This window comes from Ochlerotatus camptorhynchus, unplaced genomic scaffold, assembly GCF_037179485.1.
Source record: "Ochlerotatus camptorhynchus isolate MF236.1 unplaced genomic scaffold, CSIRO-AGI_Acam_v1.1 ptg000323l, whole genome shotgun sequence".
NCBI lineage: Eukaryota > Metazoa > Arthropoda > Insecta > Diptera > Culicidae > Ochlerotatus > Ochlerotatus camptorhynchus.
Window position 1 is genome coordinate 1,573,265 of NW_027040811.1, and position 27,441 is coordinate 1,600,705.

The 27,441-nt window shown below is 44.3% G+C and overlaps 1 protein-coding gene across 2 annotated transcripts; it reads right to left on the reverse strand.

Moving 5' to 3' along the window:
- Nucleotides 1–2,192: 2,192 nt before the first annotated feature.
- LOC135707913 (probable Rho GTPase-activating protein CG5521) lies at nt 2,193–27,372 on the reverse strand. Of its 2 annotated transcripts, XM_065229831.1 has the most exons (7): nt 26,726–27,372; nt 12,389–12,499; nt 11,889–11,906; nt 9,593–10,989; nt 5,451–9,529; nt 5,178–5,386; nt 2,193–3,681 (listed from the first exon to the last, which is right to left on the reverse strand). In XM_065229831.1, the coding sequence occupies exons 1-7, from the start codon at nt 26,829–26,831 to the stop codon at nt 3,404–3,406; spliced, it is 6,198 nt and encodes a 2,065-aa protein (XP_065085903.1). In that variant the 5' UTR covers nt 26,832–27,372; the 3' UTR covers nt 2,193–3,403. The 2 variants fall into 2 exon arrangements, with proteins under 2 accessions (XP_065085903.1, XP_065085904.1); XM_065229832.1 differs by lacking the exon at nt 11,889–11,906.
- Between the last annotated feature and the right edge of the window lie 69 nt (nt 27,373–27,441).

Consider the following 27,441-nt stretch of genomic DNA (forward strand, 5'->3'; position numbering starts at 1 on the left):
ATAAACAAGTGATCTTACCATAAATTTTTAATATGAAAGGACCTGGGACCGACCTGCTCAGTAAGCAAGCCACTGCAACCGACGATCTTTGAAATCCTAAAACTAAAAGCTACGAAAGAGTACTTAGGCCTTCATTAAGATCCACTTTCAAGCGACGTTCAATGTTTCGATTTTCTCTTTACGCATGGTTCAGACAATCATAACAAGCTATGACCGACGTGACGATTGTTTAAGACCTGGTTAAACAAGCTATTCAAATGAAATTACGTTCTCGAATTTCACTTGGCATGCAATGAACAACAGAAATACGCGATAATTCATATGTTCAGTGGTTGATGGTTAATTTTAAATATACTAACGGTACTGCCTACGACTACCACGGCGCCTACGACAACGATTACAGCGAATTTGTAACTTAGCATTGTGTCCGCACCTCCAATGGTTCTTCATGTCCGCTATCTGTCACTGTTTGCAAAATATCTAATAGCAATTACCTTTGTTGTAATACTTCCTGTATTGCCATGGCCATCTGGGAGGAGGGTCGCATCTAGTGCTTTCCCCAGGAACCGTTCACGGCCACCAGCTACCGCCCGTTCAGACTTGGGCATATCCAGCGAGACATCCTTCAGCTTACTCACAATCTCCGACACTCAATGCAAATCGCAGGCACACTTACGCTAGTTATAAAAAAAAATCACCCGTGCAAAGAAACTGATCCAATAAACGTAAAGGAATCGGTGGGCAATTTTGTGATACGGATTCGACAATCAACCGGGAATGCACGAATTTCACCACACCCAACTGCGAAACACGTTCAGAAGCACTTTTGGTACACTTTCGTTCGAAAACACTATTTTTTTCAAAAATAGTTGTGAGTGAACCAACATCATCACCGTGTAAATAAACTAAAATTAAAATTATCACTCGCGATGCCACAAATTTCTGGACCGGGAGAAAAAAAAATCAAACGCAGATAGCTTCAAATCTTCTGTTGCTAGCAAACATCATGAATCATGTTTTCTTTCTCGATTCTATAACTTCTCGGAAAGCGAGAAAATGACCACTCACACACGTATAACCGTCCGGGAGGCAGAGTGCCAGCGCTAATCCGGCAAATGCAGTCAAAAACTAAGAAAGCGAATGCACGCACAAAACAGAGAACAAACCGTATCCAAGGGCGTTCGAAACTCGACTCCCGTCGCGTGAAAGTGGAACTTAATGAAGGCCTAAGTACTTTTTCGTAGCATTTAGTTTTCGGATTTGAAAGATCGTCGCTTGCAGCGGCTTGCTTACTGAGCAAAAAAACGTGGTCCCAGGTCCCAGGACCATTCATATTAAAGAGATTTATGGTCAAATCGCCTGTTTATCGTGTATTTTGTGGAACTTCGTCGTCGTCGGTGCTGGGTTTGGATGTTTACAACAACTCGAGTAACGGTATGATGTGATATGAGGGGTTCGGTGGCCTTAGAGCGACCGTTATTGCTTACTGAGCAGAACAATCAATCCCTGCAAACCCAACCGTCTTACCCAATATCCCAGTGATTCCTCGTGGAAGTGCCGAGGTGTTCTCGGCTTCCATCAATACGAGTGTCACGTCAACACATTCCTACCCATTCCTTTCTTGACTTGTGTTCGGGCGCGGCCGGCGCTGGTATTGCCTAGTTTGAGATCATCAGTGTTTACACATTGAGGATGATTGCTAGTCCCAAGCATCGTCTATTGGTTCTCAATGTTATTACAGCTGATCTGGCAATAAGAGAGTAGCAACTCATGCTTAGAAAGTTGGATTTAAATATTGAAATAACTTTTTCCAATTAAGCAGTACGATTTCAATACTATGTATAAGTAGCTGTACTAGTTTTTCGTGATTGATGATATTCTCGACAACACCAAACAAACAAATGCAAGTAAACGCGTGAATGATTGACATTTGAGCCTCAACGACTGTGGAAGTGCTCAAAGAACACTAAGTTGAAGGTTGGTGTAAAGATTTTGTTGGGACTTAATAGCGCCAAAGAAAACAGGATTGTTACCCTACTTAACCTCATGAAGGGGTTTCAGTTTCAAAAATCAACACTTACCTTCCAGGACACTTGTGATACCTCACTCCAGATTGTCATCATCGTTTGAATGGGCTTTCTTTCCATGCTCGATGCGACCTGCAAAAATACAAAGACAAAAACAGCACTGGGTCATTTGATTTAGCAGCATAATCACTTGCTTCTTTATTAAGTTAATGTTTTTTCTTTGCTTCTCTTCTGAATGTTAATAAATTATCGAACAGTTTTTTTTTCTCATCGAACGCGATTAGTCTGTAAAATATAACTCAGGGAATTTTAGCTGCTGCTGTTCCTCTATCAGCGCCAGGGGGAGGAGGGGCTAAAAACGAAAGCAAAAAACACTTGCAGTTCTTCTGTCCTTCCTGTTTTGTCATAACGTGGCTACTTAAATAACCCTCCATTCGAGCTCGTACTTCCGTGTCAAAGATTTCTATCAAAAAATACTCATACCTACTACTAAACAGCTGTAAATCTTCCAGTCACCGTTTCTTTGTTTCATTTTCAATTAAATAAGTTTTCTTTTTTTCATATATATTAATAACCCTAAATTACGTGTTTTAATTATGTTAAATTTACTTCAATTAGAAAAGGTTTAACGTCAGTTTGTGGGCTTTTGTTGCATTCACTTGTTAAATTGTATTAATAAATAACGATCAGAGGGAGGGAAAAAGAACGGAAAACAGTTGCCTCAAGCAATAAATACGTCGAATACAATCCGGGACGGAAAAAGGGTGAATCCGCCGCCCTTCGATCATCAAAATTCCGGCTTAACCTTATACACATTACATAACCTCTACAATACTTTTCAAAGTGGAGTACTTTTTTTTATTATTTTGGAGTGTGCAAGAACTTTATTCGTAGAATATTGTGTTTCCCCTTTAAGCTAGCTACCATCTAACCAAAAGGATGTTAGGTATATAAACTTCTCTTTGTAACGCGTCAAATATATAGGTTAAATTAAATACAACGAAACTTAAAAGATGGGTCATAAAATCAAACATAAACGGGACAAAAAAAAATCAGTTTCAATAATGTTAAATAGTAAAGAACTAAAGGTAATAATAGTAAAATTAAATGGACGCATTCATCTCACAATCGTGTGTTTAGTTTTGATACTTGATTTTTGATTTCCTTTCTGTGTTTAAAGCTACAATGCGCGCGATTCACTTGCCGCAGAAGCAGCCGGAAATACCCACCTTTTCCATGGCGCCCCGCACCGGTTGATACTGATGGTGGTGGGGATGGTGCTGCTGTTGCTGCTGCTGCCGCTGGTGATCCGAACTGTCCGGACTGTACAGGTCTTCCTCGCTGCTACTGGTACTGGCCAGGAGCTACCACCAGTCTCATTTGAACTTGGTGCGACCGGGTAGGGTGGGGCTGTCCGGAGGCGTAGAAGGATAGTGGTGAAGTCCAAGAGGCGGCAAACCACCGGCACCAACGGTGGGCCCCGTCGTAACGGCCGTCACCTTGGGTTGCTTCGTGGTGGTCGGTTTGAACGTGTGGTGGAGTTTTCGCAATGGACGTGGCGAAGGCTGATCCAGTGAGCTGCCGCTGGATGCCATGACCGTTTGCTGGGTGACCTCGCGGGCCGTGGCTACCATTTCCGGGTGGTGGATCCAAGCTGCATTGAGAAGTTGAAGGGGAGAATATGTGTTTTGTTTTGATAAGATTGAAGGGTGACGTATAAAATTAAAGCTCTGACAAGTCATCTGAAAACCAAATGTTAAAGAACAAATAGATTTCAAAGAAGGGAAAACAGTATAAAATCATATTTCATTTTTGAGAATTTGATTGATGGCATTGAAAATCAGATTCAGAATAAGCAGCCATTCCATAGCAAAACGATATATGTAGTGGTTCTCAGAAATTGGTAGTTTTGTTCCTTATCGCAACATATTTGAGCCATATATATTTTTTTATTTTGTCATTAGGGTGACCATTTCCATGGAATGGCTGAATATATACATCAGCTTTTAGCTTTTCGAACTTTCTTACTTTCGACCAAACTTTTGACCAACGTTGGTTTTGGCGAAAACCTTTTTTCCTTCGAACTTTTATCTATCGATCTTTTGTCCTTTTTCCCTTTTGACCTTTTGTCCCGAAACCCAAAAATTCCAGAATAGTTTTTAATCATTAATCATATTCATTAAGGTACAATTTACTTTGCTGCATTTTCGAAAAATTCAATCCCAGTTGAGGGGGTTAGAAGGAAAGGGTGTAAGTGACTTTGATCGATTCTCTTCATCGACTTTCTCTTTTGATAGTCACAGCTCTGTTTATAAAGCTGTGCTATTTCTGCCACATAGTTTGATGAAGGAGGTTCTTATTACGCGAATCAAGAAATGTGTTTGCAGCTGAATTATTAACGAAAGAGAAAGTCGGTGAAGAGAATCGATCAAAGTCACTTACACCCCTTTCCTTTTAATCCCCTCAGTTTTCATCGACGCATCATTTCAGATTTCAAAAAGCTCGCGTCATTTTATGTAAAATAGTAAAAGGAGAGAGCTTTTTGCAGCCTGAAATGGTGCGTCGAAAAAAACATGGAATAATATTCATTAATCATAGAATATCAAATTTTAAGCATAGGCAAATTAATTATTCATTGAGGAACCTAATCATTAATGCTCTGGTCTACGGTCCATACGAATTTCAGAAAACAATTGTCCGAACGATTGTCCGCGCAAGGGGAGGCACTCTAAACAGCCGCTTATCTACAAAAATAAGGTCAGAGTACTTCAGAAAAAATCTAGGCAAAGGAGTCCAGAGTGACGTTGGCCATCCATTTTCGACCCTTCATATTGTAGGATATTTGACACATTTTCAGAGACCGGAAGTCGTTATCTTGAATTCGTAGATGACCAACTACACTAGATAATCCTCTGAGATTATTTGCCTTGAAAAATTTTCAGTATACCCAAGAAGTTCGTTAGAATCCTCCAGGATTCCAAAGAACCGAGTTCGAGTGTGTTACGACTTACAGAATCCTAGGCAAGGATCTGCGGAAAATGTATAGGACAACCTTCTCTAGAAATCCACACTTACCACCCACTAACTTCCAGTCACCTCCGAAAAAAAAACTTATTCCCATTCCCAAACACCATGCAGCTCTCTACTTACTCTTCGACATCGTCCGGCTGTGATGATCGATAAGAGCCGCCGCCAGCGGAGCGCTACCAGTCGTCGATCCACCACCGATGATCATCCCGCCGGTAACCGTGCCCTGCGATGGTATCGGACTGAATATCCTCGCCGTAAAGTCCTCGAAGGTGTTGTTCTCCTTGTGACGCCCCGCTACCGTTTCCAGAGAGCGGTTACGCTCCTCATAACTAAAAAAAAACAAACAAACAAATCCATCACAACTTCCAAAAAATCTTCCGTCATCAAACTTACTACTGCTGATACAGTGACAGCGCGGTCCTCTTCGCACGGCTCGCGTTGATCGCCGAAGCCCGCACCAAGCTGGCTAGGCACGATCCTCCTACTACCACCTCGTCGGACAGCGGGCCAAACCACGAAACATCCGGCTTCTTGCTGACCGTCACCCTGAACAGACCGCTCTTCAACGGATAGATCACGATCAGCACATCACAGAACTCCGTCGGCAGGATGTCCCTCCGGTAGTCTCGGTTATGCTCACTCCAAACAATATGCACCTCGTCATTGCCCAAGTGCCGGGTCTTGTTTAAAATTGTCTCCGGAGTATCAGTTGGCATCCGGGTCGATACGTGAAAGATCACCTCCAGGAAGGGCGTCGCATAGTACGGAGCCGTTTGACCACAACCCTGCCGCGGTAGTCCACCCAGGAACCCATTGTGTGACTCCAGTTCCACTTCCCAGCCCAGAGCCGAGACAAACATCTCATAAGTACTACTACCGCAGGAATTGCGCAGAATACTGTTCTTATCCTCCTGTCCGTTGGCGACGTAGATCACAGCCATTTTGTGCGTTTCGCGACATTTTTGGTTGTCCAAATTGCGTAGCTCCCGAAGCAGCTTATCAGTACGCTGCAGCAGATGCGTTCGCTTCCGACGTTCCCAGCCGGCCAAGCCAAGTTGACTGAACAGGATCCGCCCGAACTGGAATGGTTTCGTATCGAGATGGGAGCTGCCGCCGGTTGACGTGCCTGTTCGGTCGCTTCCGGACTGGAAAGCGTTGAACCTGTTGGTCACAAGTGTTCCGCTGGATCCCACAGCAGCCGGCGGAGCATTGTCATCAATGAAGGACGTGTAACCGACGGAACCACCGAAGCTGTAGGCCGGAGATTCTCCGAAATTACCAACCGCAGCATTTTGCCGAGCGATGTACTCGGTTTCGATAGCTCGTTGATTCAGGATTATGGAAATAGTTTGTGCTTCCAGGGGGGGACCCAGAGGTGACGGACCAGCCGTATTCAATAAGGAACCATTTACGTCCAGACACTCGGGACTCGTATAGCCGATGTATTGCAGAAGGTCGTCCAGTTGGTCCAAGTCGGGAGCCAAGTCCTTGGCGACGGGTAACTGATGAACAGGTCGATGTCTGAGAGTATGTCGCAGAGGAGCCATCGGAAGGCCCACGGTAGACATCATGGGATCAAGGGAAGCGGCAGCACCGGCGAACATCCGCGACGATCCGTTGCCACCACTTCGGAATTGGAATGTAGAGTTATGCTTTTCATCAGATGGCGAATTGTCTTTCAGCTGTCTGCTGGTATCTTCGCCCGTTGGACTTGGCTCTTTGTACAAGATCGATGCATCCCAACATGCTTTACCATTCAAATCTCGGAGCAACAATCGAACCTGTCTGTTTGCGGTGATAAGCCCAGCGGTGGCTCCGCCTCCAGGTAATTTGAGCGCAGATAACTCAATAAAGCTGGCCACTAGCTCCGGACTCAGCATCAGCAGTTGCAAATTTGGCGAAACCAACACTTGAGAGGCTCCCAACTCCAAAGAATCGCGATTACTCACAACGGAGTTCTCTCGCTGCAGCGTAGTCGTACTGCCGCCTGTCAAATCGTCCTGTTCATCAACCAGTGAACTGAGTCTGGTTGCTCCGATGCCCATTGGGAAGTGACCCAAATTGGTGATTAAATGCATTGCCACGGTTTTGGCACAGAGCCGAATCGCCGATTGGCAGTTGGCGATCGACTCGGACGTCTGGTAAGTGGGTTCCATCGGTGAGCTCTGCTCCCGTACGTCGTCTACGGTAATGGTCATATCGAAGTCTTCGTCCGTCGTGAACAGCTTGATCCGTTCACCGTTGTGGATGCCCATAGCGATCTTGTGCAGGACTTTGAACACCACCTGGATCAGCGCTTCGTCAGATTCGGAACTCTTCGGTCGTTGAAGGGTTTCCACCGAGAAGGACATGCAGAATTCGCCGAGCGTCAGGAGCAACGATGTCAGTACGGTTTTGTCGGATTCTTTGGGGTGAGGAACGTTCTGGATTTCGAGAGACAGACAGATGGTGTCGATGATGAGCTGGGGCAGACGATCTATTCGTTCGATTCGATGACCCTGTTCGGCGCAAAGCTTCAGAGTGTCCGACGCGAGTCGTGCTATGGTTCGGTGTTTGAACTGAAGTGCTTGCAGGATCACTTGAAAGGCTTCGCGGATACGTGGATTGATGGGCAGCTCTTCGCGAACGCAATGGGAAGCTGCGCTGGAATGGTGCAGAGGGATGCGCTGCTTGAAAGTAGGCTCGGCAGTGGCTGCTTGCGGTTGTGAGGCGGACGGATTGGTGAGGTTTTGAAGGACCCACTGACCGAGAGATGAAATGGCGATTGATCGTGCTTTGGCTGTGGGTTCACGACGAGCACAGCGGAGCACTATGTTCAGAACGTGCTCCTGGAGATCCGGACATTCCATAAGGTCGATATTGGGTTCGGAAGGTTGTAGGACCGGCCCGGGCAGGGAGGTTTTGGGAAAACAGAGAAGGGAACCGAGAAGACCAGCAACGTGTGCTCTGGGAGCATGTGATCCAGTTTCGGAAGATGTCAGGACAATGGTTGAGGCATGTACTAAATCAAGAAGCAGGAGACTGTGGCCGGGAAGGAGCAAACTAAGGAATCTAGGTCCACCGAGATATCTTAGCGCGGTGTATGCCATTGCACGATCCTCTCCGGAGAGGGCTTGATGAAGAGCGTGATAGAACAACGGAAGTTGGTTATTTCCTAGCGAAGCTCCACTTTTGACGATCGTGCAAAGCAACTGCATAGCGTAGAGCTTCCCCTGACTGTATTGGCCATCTAGTGTAAGTGCTCCGTAGCACCAGGGAGCTACCAGAGCGATTGGCGGAACGAGATTCAACGGCATAGGAATCGGTTGGCCATCCGGTGAGATTCCTTGATTCATCCGGATTTTTATCAAGCTTTCCGTCATGTTAACCAGGTATTGGAAAACTTGCGCATGCAACTTCGGGTTCAGGATCTTGTTGACATCGCCCAAAGCACCGAGCATTCTTCTCCACATAACCGCCGCAACATCCGGTAGCCAACCGCGAGCCGTTCCGCCGGCCAGGATCGATCTTCTGTCAGCCGATAAAGAACTGTTTTCGTCTTGCGTATCGATACTGGAGCTATCAGCAGTGAGCACGTCAATCTGCATCGGTGAATCCTTGATTGAGCCACTTTCAATTCCGCTAGATGCCGTAGGTGATGGGCTGCGCGATCCACATCTGTAGCTATCGGTGTCGTTTCCCCTGTTCTTCCCCGGTGAAGGTCGGATCGAATCCAAGGACAGAGCTCTCCGCAGAGTAGGAACGCCCATTACAAGCGATTCGTCGCATTGCGAAAACCTGGAAAGATCGAGGTTCTCATTGCTGATACTTAACCCTCCGCCGGAAACGTTCGAAATCATGCGGTTCAACGAGTGTTCGACTGCCATCGGGAGGGCGGATACGTGCTGGTGCGAATTCTGCACTTGATGTTTATTGCGGATTCTTCGACGATTGCGGGATTTCCGGAATGGAGCCAAGCTACCTTCGCTGTAGCTTCGATTGAGGGAAGGCGTTCCCGGGATGGATCTAACCGCGTGACCCGGTCCATGAACTCTAGCATCTTCCCCTGCCGCTTCATCGGCGGACGATTTTCCATTATTGATGCACTGCGCGATGATGTTGTCCGGCTTGTCACCCTGACTGATCGTCGAGTTCTGGGTCCAGTTGGAAGGCGTTCCGCGCTTTCGTTTACCCTTCTGTTCGGCCAGTCGATCCAACGGAAGATCCGAGAGGTTTATGTTGTAAACCTGCCGAGCTAGGACCCGCGTCAGAGTTTGCATGGTTTTGTCCCACTCGACGATCAATTCTTCCCGGTGAGTTAGCGAAGATAGTACTTTGAGAAATTTATCCCAAAGGCCGGGGTTTACGACGACGTTCGTGTGGGCGCGGATCCAGGTGACGATGAGGGTTTGGAAGATGGGTTGAGCAAGTCGACCGCCTAGATTGTTCTTCTTGGCGTTCGGCTGGGAATTCTGAAGGATGACGGAAGTTACCTAGAAGGAAAAAGTCCAGTGTTGAATGCTGAAATGATTTTTGTTCAGAGTGAAGGAACTTACCTGCAGCAGTACCAATAGTAGTTGTTCCCACGTTTTCGCCTCCATCCGCGTTTTCATGACCATTGTTCGGTAGATGTTCAACACTCGCTTGCAGATGTCTGTCTGCTCGTCCAAGGGCGTTGCGAACCCATCGCTGTTGGTCTTCGATTGGAAATGGATGTTCAAATGAGCCGTGTTTACCATAAACACGTTGACCGCATTCGTTACGAACACTTGCAGGACGTTCTGCAATCCGGCTCGGATCATCACGTTTTCCTTGGAGATCGCCCCCAGATAGGAATCGGTCCGGAGCCGTTGACTGGTTGGCCTCGCACCCGGCTGCTGAACGTCCAGCGCGCTTCCGGAGAGTGACGATTCGCTAGTGTCCGGTTCCAGCAGGAACGGCGGAGGCGGAATCGTGCTCATCCAATCCCGATAGACGGAAATTGCAATCCGCATGGCTTCAATCTGACTCTTGGAGGTAAAGGACATCAGGAATGCCTGCCGGTAGATCTCGTGTACGAAGTTGATTGTCTCCCGGCTGGAGTACAGAACGTCCCGAACCAACTGCGTCTGGGTGTAGCCCATGTGACGGAGGTTGGACAGGAGTGAAGCGTTTTCTCCAACGACTTCTTCGTCGATTTGCAGGTTGTCCAGCTTGGAACTGGCGTGCCTTTCGTGGGTGTACTTGGCGATCCAGATGACCAGGACTACGATGCATGAACTCATCACTTCTTCTCGCTTGGAGATGTTTCGCATCGCCGGTAGGTCCAGTTTGGGTTCGTAGATCGAAGTGGAGTAGTCGAAGTTGGGGCAGAATACTGGAAGGTACTGTTCCCGGAACTTGGTCAGTAGGAAATTCAGGGTGCGGACGTGCTTCTGGGGGTTGTTGTCTCGCCACTTCAGACATCCGCTGGACTGGACCATGCAGTCCAGTAGGATTTCCAGACCATCCCTCGGGTCGGGAGCTGCCGTACGTTCGCTGGAGCTGGGAGGGATCAGCGGTTGAATCTCCGGCGACTTGACCGGATGAGCTCCGGTGTCGTGGAATACCGACCCGCCGAGTTCGCCTTTCATGTTAGGATGGTTCAGGATATCGTTGGTGGCAACGTATTCCGAGTCGGACAGCGTAGGGCCTGCTTTGCCTTTCTGGGGAACGGTCAACCCGGGGACCAGTTCGGTGAACATTCCGTCGACAAAGGGCGGAGCATTGTCACCGAGGGCTTGATACCATAGGAGAAAGTATCGGACACCCTCCCGGCGCAGCTTGACACTGTTGCCATAGTGGAGCAGTTTGGCTAGGATGCGACCCAGCGAGTGGACCTGCCAGCGACGGGCGATCAGCTCCGGCAGCAGGGTCAGGATCTTACTCAGCAACCACAGCGACCCGTCCAGTTCTTCGCGATGGGTTTTGTGAACTGGGAGAGATGGACGTTTGGGTGAGAAGTAGTTTTAAGGACCGTTTCCTCAAAAGCAAAATGGTTTGCAGGAGTGTTGGAAATTCAGTGATCATTTTGCTTTTGAGGGCGTCAAGTTGTGGCATGCAGTGAATGCAATGATCAGGGAAGGTAGTGCTGTGTTAGCAAATATATTATATTAACAATATAACCCACTCTTACCGCTTCCAAATATCTCAATGGCGACCCAAAAAATACTGCTTATTACGCCACCTAGTGTCGAAAAAGGTAAATAACAAAAATTTAACTACAATCGAGGGGTGCGATGAAAATATTCTATTACACGAATAGAGAATACAATGTGTCTCTTAATTGCATTGCCATTTTTCACATAAAAATTAGTAAGGCTTGTCCTAGTTGACACTGAACAGAAACCACGACACGATCATTTAAAACGAATTCGCAAATTAATACTGAGTTCACCCCTCGTGTAGGTGAATAAATGCATTAGTAGCGTTTTTGCCACAAGAGGCGCTCTCATCACCATGAAGTCAGTTCGCCAGCTTAACGGAACAGTGCGGATTATATTGTTAAATGATACATATCAACTTTAGATTACATGCTCAAAGCCGGGCCAATTAAAAGTGTAAAAAGCAATTCATATTCGCGGTGAGTCACTTCCGTACAAGTTTGCATGCAAGAAGAACCGAGTTGCTCGATCATAGATGTCGCTTTCAAACGCATTCAAAAATTAAGCTTCCAACTGATTCGTGAGATTTTCTGATGAAACATGGTAAAATTGTGCAATCATGAGAGATGTGTCAAACGGCAAAAATTGCAAAACAATCGGCAAATCAAAATTGGATTCGGAAAACCAAGAATAAACTGAAATCGAATTCAAACATTCTGCACACACTTACCGATATGGAACGACAGTTCTGTTGTGCATAGTAATGAGGTGGAAAAATCAGCGAAAAGGTGTGAATCAAAATTTACGATTGATCATCCATTCGTCACCAATATCAATTTAGTCAAAGCAAGAGATCCCCAGCAATTAGCAACAGCGTGAGCAACACAGCAACGACGGGAAGGAAAGAGTAGAAAGACGTAATTGATTTTCTGTTTACCATCACAACGACCGTCACCTTTCAGTGCTGAAGCTGAAGTATTAGGATGTGTGAAATGTGTGATCGGTTGTTTCTAAGAAGTCAAACTTCAGTCGAACGGTGATGGTTGAGGTTGTTATGGAGAGTGGGTGGTGGTAGCTTAGTTATGACACCGATATTTTCGGTCTACATCGAGTGTGGGCGCTCACTGGACTTGACATTGAAAGCTGATTGTACTACTAGGGGGGGCTACACGTTTGGTGAAGATTTGGTATGGGAGGGGTTTTGAGAATCATGGGTATCTGATTTCTTACCTCGCTGGCGTAGGTTAGTCTCGGCTTGGACGAACGTGTCGTACAGGATGTAGTACACATGGCTGTAGTTGGCTTCGAAAAGGTTCTTCGCCTCTTCGCTGTCGACGTGTTCTGGAAGAGAGAAAAGAACTGGATTAAATTTAGTTCATGTAATAAATTTGTGGAATAAGATCAAATGGAATCTAATAGTAAACTGATCAACCACGGCAGACTACAGTAGGCTAGTACATCACTTAATTTTATGAAATCTTGTTCAGAATTTTTCAGATCTAGCGCAATGCACAATGCACTGTGGTCCGAAACGGCAAATTAGCGGAAACAAATATTTACTCCGTCTATGTTCATTTCATGGTGCTGGTGTATTTGTAGAAGTTATTTATAATTAAACGGTTCCTCATTTTATGAAAATATTGATTAGGGTGGTCTTCATTTAATTTAATTATTTACAATTATTAAATACGAATTCAGTATTTTTGTGACCATTTGGAAGTTTTTAAACTCATTTTAGCTTTGTTTCACGTTTCAAACTCAGCACGAATCGGCGCACGGAGGGGTATTTGTTCTACGCTAGCTGGCCAAAAGTCGATTTCTCAAAATAAGCCAAAACAAATTCTGAATGCATGCATTGTATACTTCAGAAGTAGGGTAACAATGCCCTGTACTCATTATTTCTCTTTCTAAACTGACCGCGTTGTGGCATCAGTTCAAACTTGTTAGAAAAAATCGTTCCACAGTGCCATTGTTTTCGTGTCTCTACTTGTTGTTGGGATAATCATATTAATTTGCAAAAATGGATAGTGATCAAGCAGGTATTGGAATATTCATTCCACATGACATCAGCTTATTTCTATTAGTGTTGACTTCGTAGAAGCAGTTTATGAAAATCTTGTCTTTAAGTGTTATTTAAACTATAAAATAAATATATTGTGATAAAAAAGTTGGCTTATCCTGTAGTATCCTGTGAAGTCGTATATGAGGCATTATATGTACATGTGTATAGTAGATTATAGCAAAAATTTAGCTGCGATTATTTGCGATCTTTCGAGAAATTGGAAAATGAAGATGACGTGTCCATATAGGTAAATTTATCAAAAATGGACACAAATGCAGTTATCGACATTTTCATTCATTGTATGGCGGTAACCTAGACGGTCAAGGCCTTGTTTTGTGAGAGGGAGGGGCGGGGGGACGGGGGGGTCATGGGCTGCCTTTCAGGTATATTTTTAAGCAAGTTCTTTCTTGTTTCATATTTGCACCAGGTGCGCACGCGTTTGTGTGTTTGTGTGTGTGTGTGTGTGTGTGTGTGTGTGTGTGTGTGTGTGTGTGTGTGTGTGTGTGTGTGTGTGTGTGTGTGTGTGTGTGTGTGTGTGTGTGTGTGTGTGTGTGTCACAATTTTTGGCAACGTGCTTCTCAGCAACCACTGGATCGAATTGGATTCAACAAGAACCAGATAAAGGGTATTATGGTTCCTTCTTGTCACATGTTCAAGTGAAATGGTGCATGAGCCTAAAATAAACCAGAAATCATCCATTATAAAATAAAAATCAATATGTTCCAAGTTAATTATTTGCATCATTATCGTAGGCTCATCTGGTATAAACATGTTTTCTCGTCGCCACTTGTTTGACAAAATGCAAGGACAGGAGCTGGATTTTAATTCGAAATTGATATATATAGAGAACTATCTATTGAATTTTTATGATTATTCGGAAGAAGAAAGACGCGCATTGACGCTAAAGATTGTAAAATTGAAAACACAATTCAAGCAAAGATGGATGTCTGCTTCCAGGAAGGTCGATAAGTTCCTGCATGATAACAATGATTGGTTACAAGGTACATTTGAGATTCCACGACCACTGAAACGACCCGGTCGTCCTCAAATATCTTTCGATGAATCAAGTGAACGCTGTAAAAGAAGAAAAACAGAAGGTTTGAGAAGAACCGTTAGTCCTGCTGAACTGAGCTACGCTACTCGTATAGCGTTATACTCATCTGAAAAGAAAGATGCTTCTAAAGTTTTAGGAGATATTATGGCTTCACCTAAGCGGGCTACCAAATACAGGCAAGCATTTTACAGGAATCCGAAAAAAGCTGCAAATCGGTTATCTCCACTCCAAGCTCTAGCCATGTTTGTCGAGGCTGATCTTACACGCAAACAATATGAAATTATTCGTAACACCAATAAAACTTTGTATCCATGCTACAGTTTGATCCAAAAAGCAAAACGTGAATGCTACCCAGCAAAAGAAGAATATACTGTCACTGAAACAGGTGAGTTTGTTGGTATAGGGGAATTTACGTATTCTCGTCAATCTAAGCAGTGTCCACACTTCTATTAGCATTTTCTCAGCGTCACGCACATATCCGGAGTGATCTGAGATTTGGGCGTAAATGCTTTTGTAAACAAACACGTCAATCACTGATTTCTCTTGAATAAAAGCTTAATCTCACAAACAAACTATACCAAATGATAGAGGAATCATTCCTCTTCCTCATAGTATTATTACTTTTCGAGTTTGAGCTTTTATTTGTGAGAAATCGGTGATTGACGTGTTTGTTTACAAATGCAATTACGCCCAAATCTTAAATCACTCCGGATATATGACGTGTCTGTTGGTTTACATTCATCTGCTGCTTGCTTCTCTATCCATTTTAATCGACAGAATTCTTCAAAACTGTTTGAAAGCGTTTTTACAACGCTCCAAACTTCTCAGGTGAGTGTGACTATTGTCGGCAGCCTCGTTTTCTTCGGCAACCTTCCCATTAGAACTGCGTGTTAACCAGCTGTTCTATTATCGGCAACTTGAAATCAACCCCATTTTAGAGTACGTATGCTTCATTTGAATAAAAATCTGCCATAACAGGACTGCTCAGACGTACACATACAATCAGATTGAAGCTGAAAGACTAAAGAATCGTTTGGATGCATTCAGGGAAGTGTGTTGATGGGAAAACATAGTGAAATTAACGTTTAAATTTTGGTTGCCGAAAACAGTCAATGAGTGCCGAAGCCGACATTTACCCTATCTTGTTTTATTATATGAAATTTTTGTTTTCCTTTTCTGCATAATTAGACGCAGAAATTACATTACAAAGCAACCTGGATCTCACTACAAGTCGCATCTTTCGATATTTGGACGAAGTTTTGGAACCGTTAGATGAACAAGAACGTGGATCACTTGTTCTTATTTGCAAATGGGGATGTGATGGGTCACACCAAGCTCAATACAAACAAAAATTTGAAAACGATATGGATTCTGATACGAGGTCCCAGGATAAGAGTATGTTCCAAAGTTCGTTTGTACCGTTAAGAATAGTTTGTGGATCCAATGCAAAAATAGTTTGGCAAAACCCAACTCCATCTTCACCTCGTTACTGTCGCCCAATCCGCATTAGGTTTATCAAGGAATCATCTGAGGTAATTAATGAAGAGATCAGATATATTGAAAAAGCAATTAATTCGCTACGTCCGACAAACGTTGCATTAAATGGCAAGCAGTTCACTATTAGACATACTTTTATGCTCACTATGGTTGATGGGAAAGTGTGTTATGCTGCAACTGAAACAACATCAACAATGAAATGTTATATAGGGTAAATGATGGCTTCGGCAGCCATCGACTGTTTTCGGCAACCACAATTTAAACGTTAATTTCGATGTATTTTCTCACTAAAATACTTCGCTGAATGTATTTAAACGATTCCTTAGTCTTTCAGCTTCAATCCTAATACATTTTTACGACTGAGCAAACCTGTTATGCTAGGTGTTTCTTCAAAAGAAACATAAGCACATCAAAATACGGCTGATTTCGAGTTGCCGATAATAGAACAGCTGGTTAACACGCAGTTTAAACGGAAAGGTTGCCGAAGTAAAAGAGGCTGCCGACAATAGTCACACTCACCTGAGAAGTTTGGAGCGCGTTAAAAACGTTTTCAAACCGTTTTGGACAGTTTTGTTGATTGGAATGGATAGAATAGCTAGCAGCAGATGAATGTAAACAAACAGACACGTCATATGTGGTCGTGACACTGAGAAAATGCTTATAGAAGTGCGGAAGCTGCTTAGATTGACGAGAATACGTAAATTCCCCTATGTGGCGCAAGTTCAAAGGAATTCAATAATCTTGGCGTTAAAAAGGAAATCAACACAAATTCGCTTAAATTCGGATTCTCTATTCTTCATGCCAGGATTCGTATTTTTGAGACAATTTTACATGTTTCTTACAAGTTGCCGATCAAAAAATGGCGATTAACTGGCAATGAAAAGGAAATCGTCAAAGAAAGAAAAGAGCACATTCAAGAAAACTTCAGACAGACATTGGGACTCCTTGTGGATTTTCCAAAACCAGGCTTTGGAAATTCGAATGATGGCAACACTAGTCGAAGATTCTTTGCTGATCCGGAAACCGCTGCTCAAATAACAGGTGTTGATTTTAATTTGATCTACCGGGTTTTAAAATTGATACGAAAAAATTTGGAAAATTTACTCAAGAAACAGCGGAGATATACGTTCGACTGTATCCGTGGTATCCAATGACTCCAACTCTGCATAAAATTTTAATCCACAGTACCATTGTTATAGAACATGCACTGCTACCAATAGGGCAGCTGTCAGAAGAAGCTATAGAATCGAGAAACAAATATTTAAGATTATACCGCCAAAATTTTTCCAGAAAGTTCTCAAGACAGGCTTGCAACATGGATGTACTGAATAGACTGCTGCTTAGTTCTGATCCTGAAATCACAGGCAAACAACGTTATGATTATCATACGTGAAAGTAAATAAATATTCTTTTAGGATTAAGAAAAATCCCGCAAAAAAAAGTCAAAGGCATTGACGACAGAAACATTTCAAATGTTACTCCCAGAGGATCTCATCCGAGAAAGCGAAGATCGGCTGGAAAAATTAGAGATGGAAGAAACATATGAAACAGACGTTTCTAGTGAACAAGAAAATGTGTTCTCAAATTCGGAATGACATTTTTTTTTTCGTTTAAGGGGGTATTCCCGATCTTTTTTTTTTCACGTTTTTTTGTACTTTAGACTATATACTTTCATCCCCCCAAGCCGTTTTCCGATCAGCGAATTCGGTGTCTAGGCATAGCTGACTAATGGTAAGAACCTCCAAATGGTTTTAACTAAAGTCAAAACTTTAAACGCGTTTTTCTCGAAACCACATTTTTTTTATCGGGCGAAGATTTTTCTCAGAAACTATAAGAGATATTGACTTGAATCTTTGCGCATTTTGTTCCTTATTAAATTTTTTGGAGCTTCTCCCACTTTCAGCCAAAAATATTAACATTTAACATTGTTTGAAGCACCTTAAAGCTGCAAAAAAGCGGGCTAAAAATCGCCTGTTTTTTCATATGACCGCCATTTTGTTAATTTGCAAGATTTTTTGCTGCCAACGGGAGAAGCTCCAGAGAATCTTATGCAGATTATTAATTTCATCACGAAATCTGTTTCAGATGAAGCCGTTCCAGAGAAAAGTCTTCGCCCGTCCAGGCGTTTGCGGCGAACAGGGGTCTGCTGTTTGCCGCCATTTTGTGACGTCAATAATGTCTCTTTTTAAGTCGAAAAAAATTTATTTGTAAACTTTAATGTTCAATAAACAAGAATCCCAAAGAGTTAGGCGCATTACTATTCATTTTCCTTGAAAAAAAATTAATTGAAAAACAGGCCGAAAAAAGGCAAAAGATTGGGAATACCCCCTTAATTTCATTTGTTTTTTTTTTTAGTTGTTTTGTTTTTGTTTTTGAATTGTTAAATATGCTGTTGCTGTGTAATACTCGGTTTAATATAAGCATTTTCTTAAGGTAAAAGATGATGGAATCCATGAATGGCCGCCATTTTGTTTATTTTGCCTTATCACTTCGAGTTTTTGGCGGCACGAATCTCATAAACTTCAAAGTTTTCGTGCATGAAACTGTAATGACATGTATGCTCTAGTGCAGGAAAAGAGCGATTATAATTTGGCACACGAAATCCTTTTAGTTTCTTAAATTTGTGCCGCCAAAAATTAGCGGCCATTTGTGGATTCCATTAATTTTCACCTTAAATCTCAAAATCAAAATATAAATATCTTGTTCTTTTTTTGCTGAACTCAGTTCACAAAGACTGATTTTAAAACGTAAAAAAAAATCTTCAATTTTTTATATTCTTATAAATGTTTACACCTGCGGCCAAGAAAATAGCACCATAGGCGGATTTTAATTTTAATTAGCCAACTTTTACATGATTTAATTTCGTTTTGTTATAATCAATTAAGCTGAAATTGTTATGAAGAACCAAACTATGGTGAAGTTTGCGTGTACGAAAAATAATTTAAAATGAGAATCTTGAAATATCTCTAATTTAAAAAATGCTATTATTTTAAGCATTTTTAACCATATTGTCAATTTCCGGCAGGAGTTTCAAAAAAGTTACAAAAAGGCTTTTGTTCGCGCTAAATTTAGCATATTTGTGGTTCTGTGCCAAATTTCAGTTCAATTGATCATAACAGAACAAAGTTACAGCATGTCAAATTTGGTTACATTAACAAAATTTGCCCTTTGGTGCTTTTTTATTGACCGCAGGTGTAAGTGTTTTTTTATATTTTATATTTAAAGTATTATTTGTTCCCAACATTTCATCCTTTGACGATAACTAAATTTACAAAATGCTTAACGACTTACAAATTAAAAAAAAGACATCATTATAACATGACCCACCCCCCTCCAAAATACGACTCCACCTTTTTTTTTACCAAAAAAATGTTTTATCCTTGAATAAAAATATATATGCGACAAGTTAGAGTGGTTAAATATTTTTGGCCAGCTACTGTGCGGCGGTTCTATGAACTTTCATGTTAGAACGACAGGTTTTCACAGGTGAACACTAAGTTTGTTGGCAACACTGGACCGGCATTTGGCAGTAATGGAAATTTTACATAGGAAGGTGCTAAGTGCTAAGTACTGCCAGTGCTCTTTGGTTTGGTCCTCCTATCAATTATACCTCAAATAATTCCGTTTCAGTTAACCTGAATGGGTTAAATTGACCAACCAGTCGGACCTTGCCTTCCGTGTTTACATAACCAACGGACGTTCAGCGCAAATGACGCGCAACCAAACCTACAGTCAAGATTGATTATCGCTATCGAAGCTCTGTTCAAGTATCGACTTTGAGTTAGTTCATAATTCCCCGCTTTGTTTGAACAAATTTACACGTTGTCGGTACTCCACAAATCCACACGCAATCAATCAAACGACAGCGTAAATATCTAACACCCAATCAGTTTGCAGACATCATCGCGGCAAAAATTCCTTCCACCGATATTTTTCCCGATGCCTGCGTTGAATTTTAACACGAATCAACACACCACACTCTAACTATACCTCTAACAAACTCTCATATTTCACATTCTTCCATTCCTTACGATTATTGCGCCTACTTTTCCTCTGTCTGCGCCCACCTTTGAAATCGTTAAAACTTAAAACCTCAAGAAGCATACGATATGTGCAGTAAAGAGGCATATAGACTGTGTAGTAGGCTGGTTTTCAATAATCAGTAGCAAGAAGATCTAACTGTACAATTCGTGGCTCCCCCATCAGTGTAGCACTTGTCGGATTTCTGATGGCTCAAGTTAAACGGTTATTAAATGGTTCAAGCTCGGAACCAGCGCATGCAACCAAGCAAATGATCTGTGAAATGATCGGTAGAAGTGGTAGAACTGTCGATCAACACTTTTCCACAGCGGATCAAAATAGGTCAAATGGCCTACTTGGTTAGGATGGTGGTAGCAGCATACAACAATGGACACATTTGCATATCCAGGCAGCAAGCGAATTTTTCAATGCAGAGCAAGAGAGAGAGAGAGAGTGCATCGTAAACAAACGCGCTATGTGTGCTATGCATTCGGTTGTTTACTTTTTTTCTGTTTTGGTAGCTTCATCTCGATTACGCAGACTCTCCTTGTGCAGTTTTTTTTATCTTACTTCTCGGTTGACTCTATTCTTGTGTTTCAATGTTATTCTTTGTGTAAACCTCCCCCACGCGAAACTCACACCAACACCACCTAGGTAGAGCAGTGTGTAACAATAAGGAAACAACCATCAAAGGAATGTTGTGGTTCTAGTTTTCAGTGTTTTATTCTGACTACTACCTTTCGGCGATTGACCCGACGGCAGTGCAATCGCAGTTTAGTTCCATTCAAGTTTAGAAGTAGTGTACGCAAATTGTTACTAATACACATAAGCATGGAAGTGGCATTCACTTACAGCAGAAATCAATGCAACAGAGTTGCCAGACTACGGCTTTATCTTCAACCATTTGGAAATGTGAAGCTACATTCAGCATCATTTATTAAATCGATCTTCTTTCGAAACTTAAGATTGTAAATCGATGAACATTCCTACCAGCCAGCTCATACTCTCAGCGCTAACTGTCGTTGCTAGATCGCTGCTCCTCTCTAGATTCATGCTGAAGCTCCGACATAATCTACGTGACTGCAAAGAACTTTGGACAGTCGAAGACCACATGCTGCGGCGTTTCATCCACGTTGAAACACTCCGGACAGAGCGGTGACGCTTCGTGTCCGAACCGATGCAGGTATTTCCTGAAGCAGCCGTGGCCAGACAGGAACTGCGTTAGATGGAACTTGACTTCTCCGTGTTTTCTGTTCTCCGCCGCGTTCCACTCCTGTTGTCACTTAACCAAAGACTCCGCTCTCACCGCTTTCCGTACTGTTCCGGCTTCTCTCCGCCTGTAGCACTCGCTATCCTCCACCAGGGTGATGTCGATACACACTACTTCCGACACAACTCGCATAGTCATGCGCCGGAACGTACTGCTCAATTTCCTTTGGTTCTGCTTGGTTTCCAGCGCTGCAACCCAGGCTGGACATCCATACCTCAATATCGACGACGAGACGACGCCTCTTGTTACTGCTGGAACCAGAGTTTTTCGGCATGATTCAAGCTATCCCTTGGATAGCCTTCGAAGCCTTCTCACAGGCATATTCAACGTGGCTGTTGAAGATTAGCCGATCATCGATCATCACTCCCAGGTATTCCAACACACGCTTCGAGGCTATGGTGCGCTACCCGACGGTGATTTCTGCCCACTGCATCGCTTTACAGCTACTGACCAATAGCACGTCCGTTTTGTGGTGGACAGTTGCTTCATCTGCTTAACGAATCTACCATAGTAGTTGACAGCACCGAGGTAGGAACGGAGTTGCTGGACATCCTTCGGAGACTGCATCTTGGAAATGGCTTCTGTTTTTGAAGGGTCAGACCGAATAACGTCCTTATCCACGATGTGTCCGAGAAACTTGAACTGGGAGAGTGCGAAACGACATTTTTCGAGGCGTAGGTGAAAGCCATACTCACGGATCTGCTCGAGAACAGCGTAGAGACTGCGATCGTGTTCCTGCTTGGTGCGACCAGCGATGAAGATGTCGTCCAAATACGGCTTGACTCCAGGGATGCCAGCCACCATGCTGTCGATGATGCGCTGGAAAGCGCCGGGTGCCGACTTGACTCCGGGGGGTAGTCGGTTATACTGGAACAGTCCACGATGCGTGTTGACCGTGAGTAGCTTTCGCGATTCCTCCTCGACCTCGACCTGTAGGTAAGCGTCAGACAAATCGAGATGAGTGAAGTAACGTGCTCCAGCTAGTTCCGCAAAGAGGTCGTCAGGATGAGGCAGTGGATGATGGTCACATTCTAGCGCGTTGTTTAACCCCGTCGAATAATCGCCACATACACGGACTGATACATTGTCCGACTTGCGTACAACGACTATTGGTGCTGCCCAGTCCGAGAATTGAACTGGAGAAATTATACCGTTTTGCTGGAGCCTCTCAAGTTCTGCGTCGTTTCGGGCAATATGCAGGACGTGCGTCAGGCTTGAGGTACAACTTCACTTGCGCTTTTGTGCATCTACCCAGCGTGCTTCGAAAAACTTCCGGAAACTGTTGCTTGAGTTGATTGGTGAACTGATCAGAACGTTGGTGTACGACGTTGACCAAGCTGCTTATCGGCACAGACCACAAATCGAACAGATCCATAGTCTCGATTCCTAGAACGTTGAGTTCAGTGCTGCTTGAGATGAAAATGCTACCAGTCTTGGTAACATTCTTGATCTCGTTCTGGAACTCAGCGAGAAGGTTGAGATTGCCACCAGAAGCTGTAACTGCAGATTCTTTCGTCGGTTGAGTGGGTGGCTGTCCAATGATGATCCATGTTTCTTCGGCGGGATGAACTTCTGCTTGCTTCCGATGTTGCGAACCGTGTAGATGCTTTTTTGTCTTCACGTTCTCTTTGGATTTGGCCTGTTTGAACGGTTTCGACGGCGCATTCTTGTTGCTGTTGCAATAACCTTCCTTGTGTTGCTTGCATCTTGAACAGGTGTGCGAAGCGAACGGACACTCACGAACATAGTGCTGGTCGCCACACTTCCAACATGGCGTTTTCGGCACATTTTGGTTCTTTTTTGAGGCAGGATTATTCTGGTTGCGAGAAACAATGTTGACGTTGCGTGCTTCTTTGTTCTCCACCATCAATGTGTCCTGCTTGAGATTGGCCACGCGATGGCATTCTTCCACGAGGTTCTCCAGGGTTACCTTGCTGGTGGCTTCTCCCAATTCGTTGACTGCGGTTTCGTCGGCTTCCAATTTCGAGATCAACCTAGCTCGTATGTCCGCATCCCGTGACGATTGGAGTCCACAGACGAAACGGAGAGCTTTAAATTGGTCCGGTGTGAGCTTCGACAGCTGAAACGCTTCACAGTGTTTGTTCACCATGGCAGCATACGATGTGAAGTCATCCGCGTCACTTTTTGCATACTGGAGGCACTGGTAACGGGAATGAAAAACCGACTTCTGTCGACCGAACAGTTTCTTCAGTTCTGTGACGGTTTCGTCCAGGGTGAAGTCCCGGGGATGCTTGGGAAGAATGGTGTTGACGTACTTCTCGTGCAGCGGCGTCATCCAGGGATTGGCCATCCTTTGTAAAGACATCCTCGTACCTCGCATACCAGCCATCGAAGAAAACTCCTCCGTCCGGATCGTACTGGAAATCCTGGATCCCGGTTGCCAAGGACTCAATAATCTTCTCACTGCCAGCAGTCGGATTTCCCCGATTTTCCAGGTTTTCAATCTGCTGCTGCTGCCTCGTGATGAGATTCGTTAGCTGCAGGATGGCGTTCCGAAGATCCTCGTCAGACATTTTCTTACATGAGGTTTCTTGCTTCGAGGTTCAAGGTGCTTCCAAAAAATTTCTCGTCGCCAATTGTTATATCCGTAACCAAGGCCAACAAGTAAAACAAGCTGTTGTTAAGAGCTACTATTTATTATGTCTATCTTGGTTGGTAGTCGGATAAAGAATCAATCTCTAACTTATGACAGTCAGGCAAGGCCTACTACATCTAGGCCTACTACACCAACATTTCCATTTCTTCCAGCGTCTCGCCTGTTACCGTCAAGACGGCGTCGTCTGCAAAGTCAACGATCTTAGCTTCAGCGTTAGCACGCCGTTACATCCCATTCCAGAGCGTTGGATCAAGACTGGAGCATTGTGGAACTTCTGCTGTGATCCTAATCGTTCTTTGTCGTATGGCTGTCTCGCAAACCAGTACCCGGTTCCTTCACAGGTAGTCAGGAGCCCAAATTCTATGGAGCGCTTCGGCGATGACCGCAATCACGGCGCAATACCGACCTCCTCTCCGCTTCTGTTTGGGCGCCTTCTCGGCTCTCTCGACCACTGTCCGAATTGCGTCCACCGTTGATCTCCCTTTCCGGAATCCGAACTCCGTGCTCCCTCTCCGTGCATTTCGTCAGACTGTTTAGGATGATCCACTTCAAGAGTTTTTCAAGTGTATCCAGCAGGCATATAATATACTAATTGCTATATTTTCCACAAGTCAGGGAAATGACCCTCGTCCAGGCATTTCTGCAGCACCAACCTGAACATGTCCGGACACGCCTCGATCGCTGCCTTCAACGCCACATTGGGGATTCCATCCGAACCGACTTTCTTCACCTGTTCGCCACTGCTACGAGTTTCTAGTTGGTGACGTCTTCCTCTCCGTAAGATTTAGGTGGCGGGTTGTGCTTCGCGAAAAGTCCTTCTACGATAACTTTCAACTTCTCTGAACACATTTCAGCGGGCATCGTTGGACCTTTGATCACGACACGGTATGCGTTGCCCCAGGGGTTAGCATCAGCGTCTCGACACAGCTCCTTAAAACAGTTTGAATTACTCTGCTTTATCTCTCGCTTAAGTGAGGCCCTGGCCCTGCGTTCTTGCTGTTGTTGCTCTCTGGACACGTCTTCTGGCTCTAGAGACAACTAGCGCGGAGGATGTTAACTGCCACTACTAAGCTGAACGCCGTCTGTTATTTGGTTCGAATTTCCTCGGCATGATCGTGTCACATGCTCTCACTAACATTTCTGTCAGCTCGTCTGTGTTCAGATCCGCGAAACCCCTGCCAACACGGAGTGCTTCAAGGAAAAGTTCATTGTCGAAAGCCTTCGTCTTCCACTTCCGGTCGCAAATTCTCGTCCTCCGTACTTACCGAGGGCGGCGACGCATCTAAATCTCAATGATGCTCGAAAAATCTCACACTAGCGAATCAATCTTCTAAAAATCTTCTTTCATTTCTCGCATCTACTTACATCGCGCATCATCTTTTTGCAGGAAAGCTTCAGAATCGTCATCAATCCTCTTTCTATCTACTCAGCGTACGCGCAGCTAGCCACAGCAAACCACAATCTTTCCTGCATCGTAGATAGAGTCGTCCCCCTCGGTACTGCCACAGTATTCCGTTGGCCGATGCCATATCGGATCGCCTGATGGTCGCTATAGGTATATCCTTCGCACACTCGATACGGTTCCGCACTGATTGCAACGTCGCATTTCGTTTCTGTTTGCCAGAGCAGTTGCTGTCGACGCAATGGAGGTTTATTTGGGTTGCCTCCATTATTATTGGCCTGCCATCGCCTTTTTGTATGCTGGGCATTTGAAGCCTCCCGTCGTATGATCGTATCCGTGCTCTTTTTTGCAGAGCATGCACCTCGGTTGCTTCGTGCAGCCTCTTGCAATGTGACCTTTCTCCCCGCGTTTCCTGCACAGATCAGATCTGTCAGGGCCATTACAGCTCCTCGCCTGGTGACCGAAAGCCTTGCACTTGAAGCATCGCTACAGTTGCTTGGTAGCCCGAGGAGTGGCTTTCAGCGAGCACACTCACAACCCCAGCCTTGATCTTGCCATTCTCCAACAGCTTGGTTGCTGCAACTGTTGAAAGCCGTATCACCGCCGTTTGCATGCCACCATACGCCTTCCTCATCCGGATTGACATCGGTACATCTCCCAGATCATAGTGCACTCTCAACGCACTTCTGCTTAAGGTAAACTATTTGGGAGTGAATAGCTCTCCAATCAAAATTCAGAACAGGAAAAACATGACAATCACCATTTCCGGCCACGCCCATCTTCTCCGTTACGGGGAAAGGAACGCCACCATGGATGCTACGGAGTTGGATAGTTGGGTAGGGATGGGTTAGGATTCGCTTAAGCAGGCAATGCGACCATACTAATTGTGTTGTTTTTGGAGGAGCTTGTGTGTAAACCCACGATCTTCTACTCAGTAAGCAAAAGCGGCACCACCAAGCTAGCCGAGCTCCTCAATTTAAATGTTGGGACCTTATTTAGTGAAGTTTTTACAAATACTGATTGAAATATAATGTGAAAAATAAAAAAAAAACATAGTCTGTAGTTAGCCCGCCTTCTCGTGTTTCCTAAGCTGGATCAAAATGCATATCCCAAAAGCAGATGCAATTTAATCCAAATAGTTATGGTAACGTGTGAAGGTGACCAATATGAAATGGTGCAAAGAGAAACGCGGTGATTACGTTGTACGATGAACACAGAATTTGTGGACACATTTACATCAACCGATTTGATATTGTATCAGTATTTTTGCATTAACATTAATAATATTAAATTTTGATACAATCAGCTTGAATTTAACGTCAAAACAGATTTCAATTTGCTCTTTATGGCAGCCCTGTCTCCGGTTGTACACATGCATCATTTTTCCCCATGTGTATGTGTGAGATCCCCCCCAAAGTGAAAAACCCCACGGCACAGCCACAACACAACATAAAACACGACGACAAGACGGGCCTGCCTGGTTCGTGGGGACGGAACCGAACCCAAGGGAGGGAAGGGTGCGCTGAACCACAATATGTAAATTCGTCCACTTTCGTCCAAACAATCTCCCACACACACACCAAATGTGGACATTTTCCCCCAGAACACCCACCCGGTCCCAATCGTCCAGAACCGAAACACTTACCGAGGATGGTCTTCAGGTGTCGCAACCGAGCGGTGGAATCTTTCTTGCTGTCCTGGATCTTGGCCGTCGATTTCTTCAAATCGATGCTGGACTTTTTGGTGAACATTTTGATAGCCTTTCTAGTGCAGGTGGAAAATCACGACAATTTTTCGACTTTTCCGGATTATTCTAACGCCACCAGCTTCCGGAAAATCCAAGTGGAAGCGATTGTTTTTCTACATTTTCACCAATTGAACACAACACACACAGCTTGCTGGGTGCTGCTGCCAGCTAATAAAATGTTGCACTCTTCTGCGGAACCCACAAACGGTACGACGGTATGCAGCGGGGTGCGGGTGGGATAGTGCAAGAGAACCGTGCCTGTTTAACACCAAATATTACGGGATTTTCTCTTCACACCTTGATCACGCTCTATTCCCGAAGTTTCTTCCATTCGATAACACCGCACCTAACACCACCGGGGTGACGTGATCGACATTTTGATGAGCTGCCACGGAACGGGGCACTGGAATTTCACGAAAAAGCACTTGAAACCGAACCGAACTCGCGAGTGTGGCAGGAAAAAGTTTCACTTTGCGTTTTTCTCTATATGCTGCGCTGCGGACGATGACGGTGATGACGAAGAACGTCTTCCACCTTTCGCGTGTGTCTGTGCGTCTGATGATCTGCTCGCGAAAAATTTGACTGACTTTTGTATGGTGTTGTTGTGATTTGAC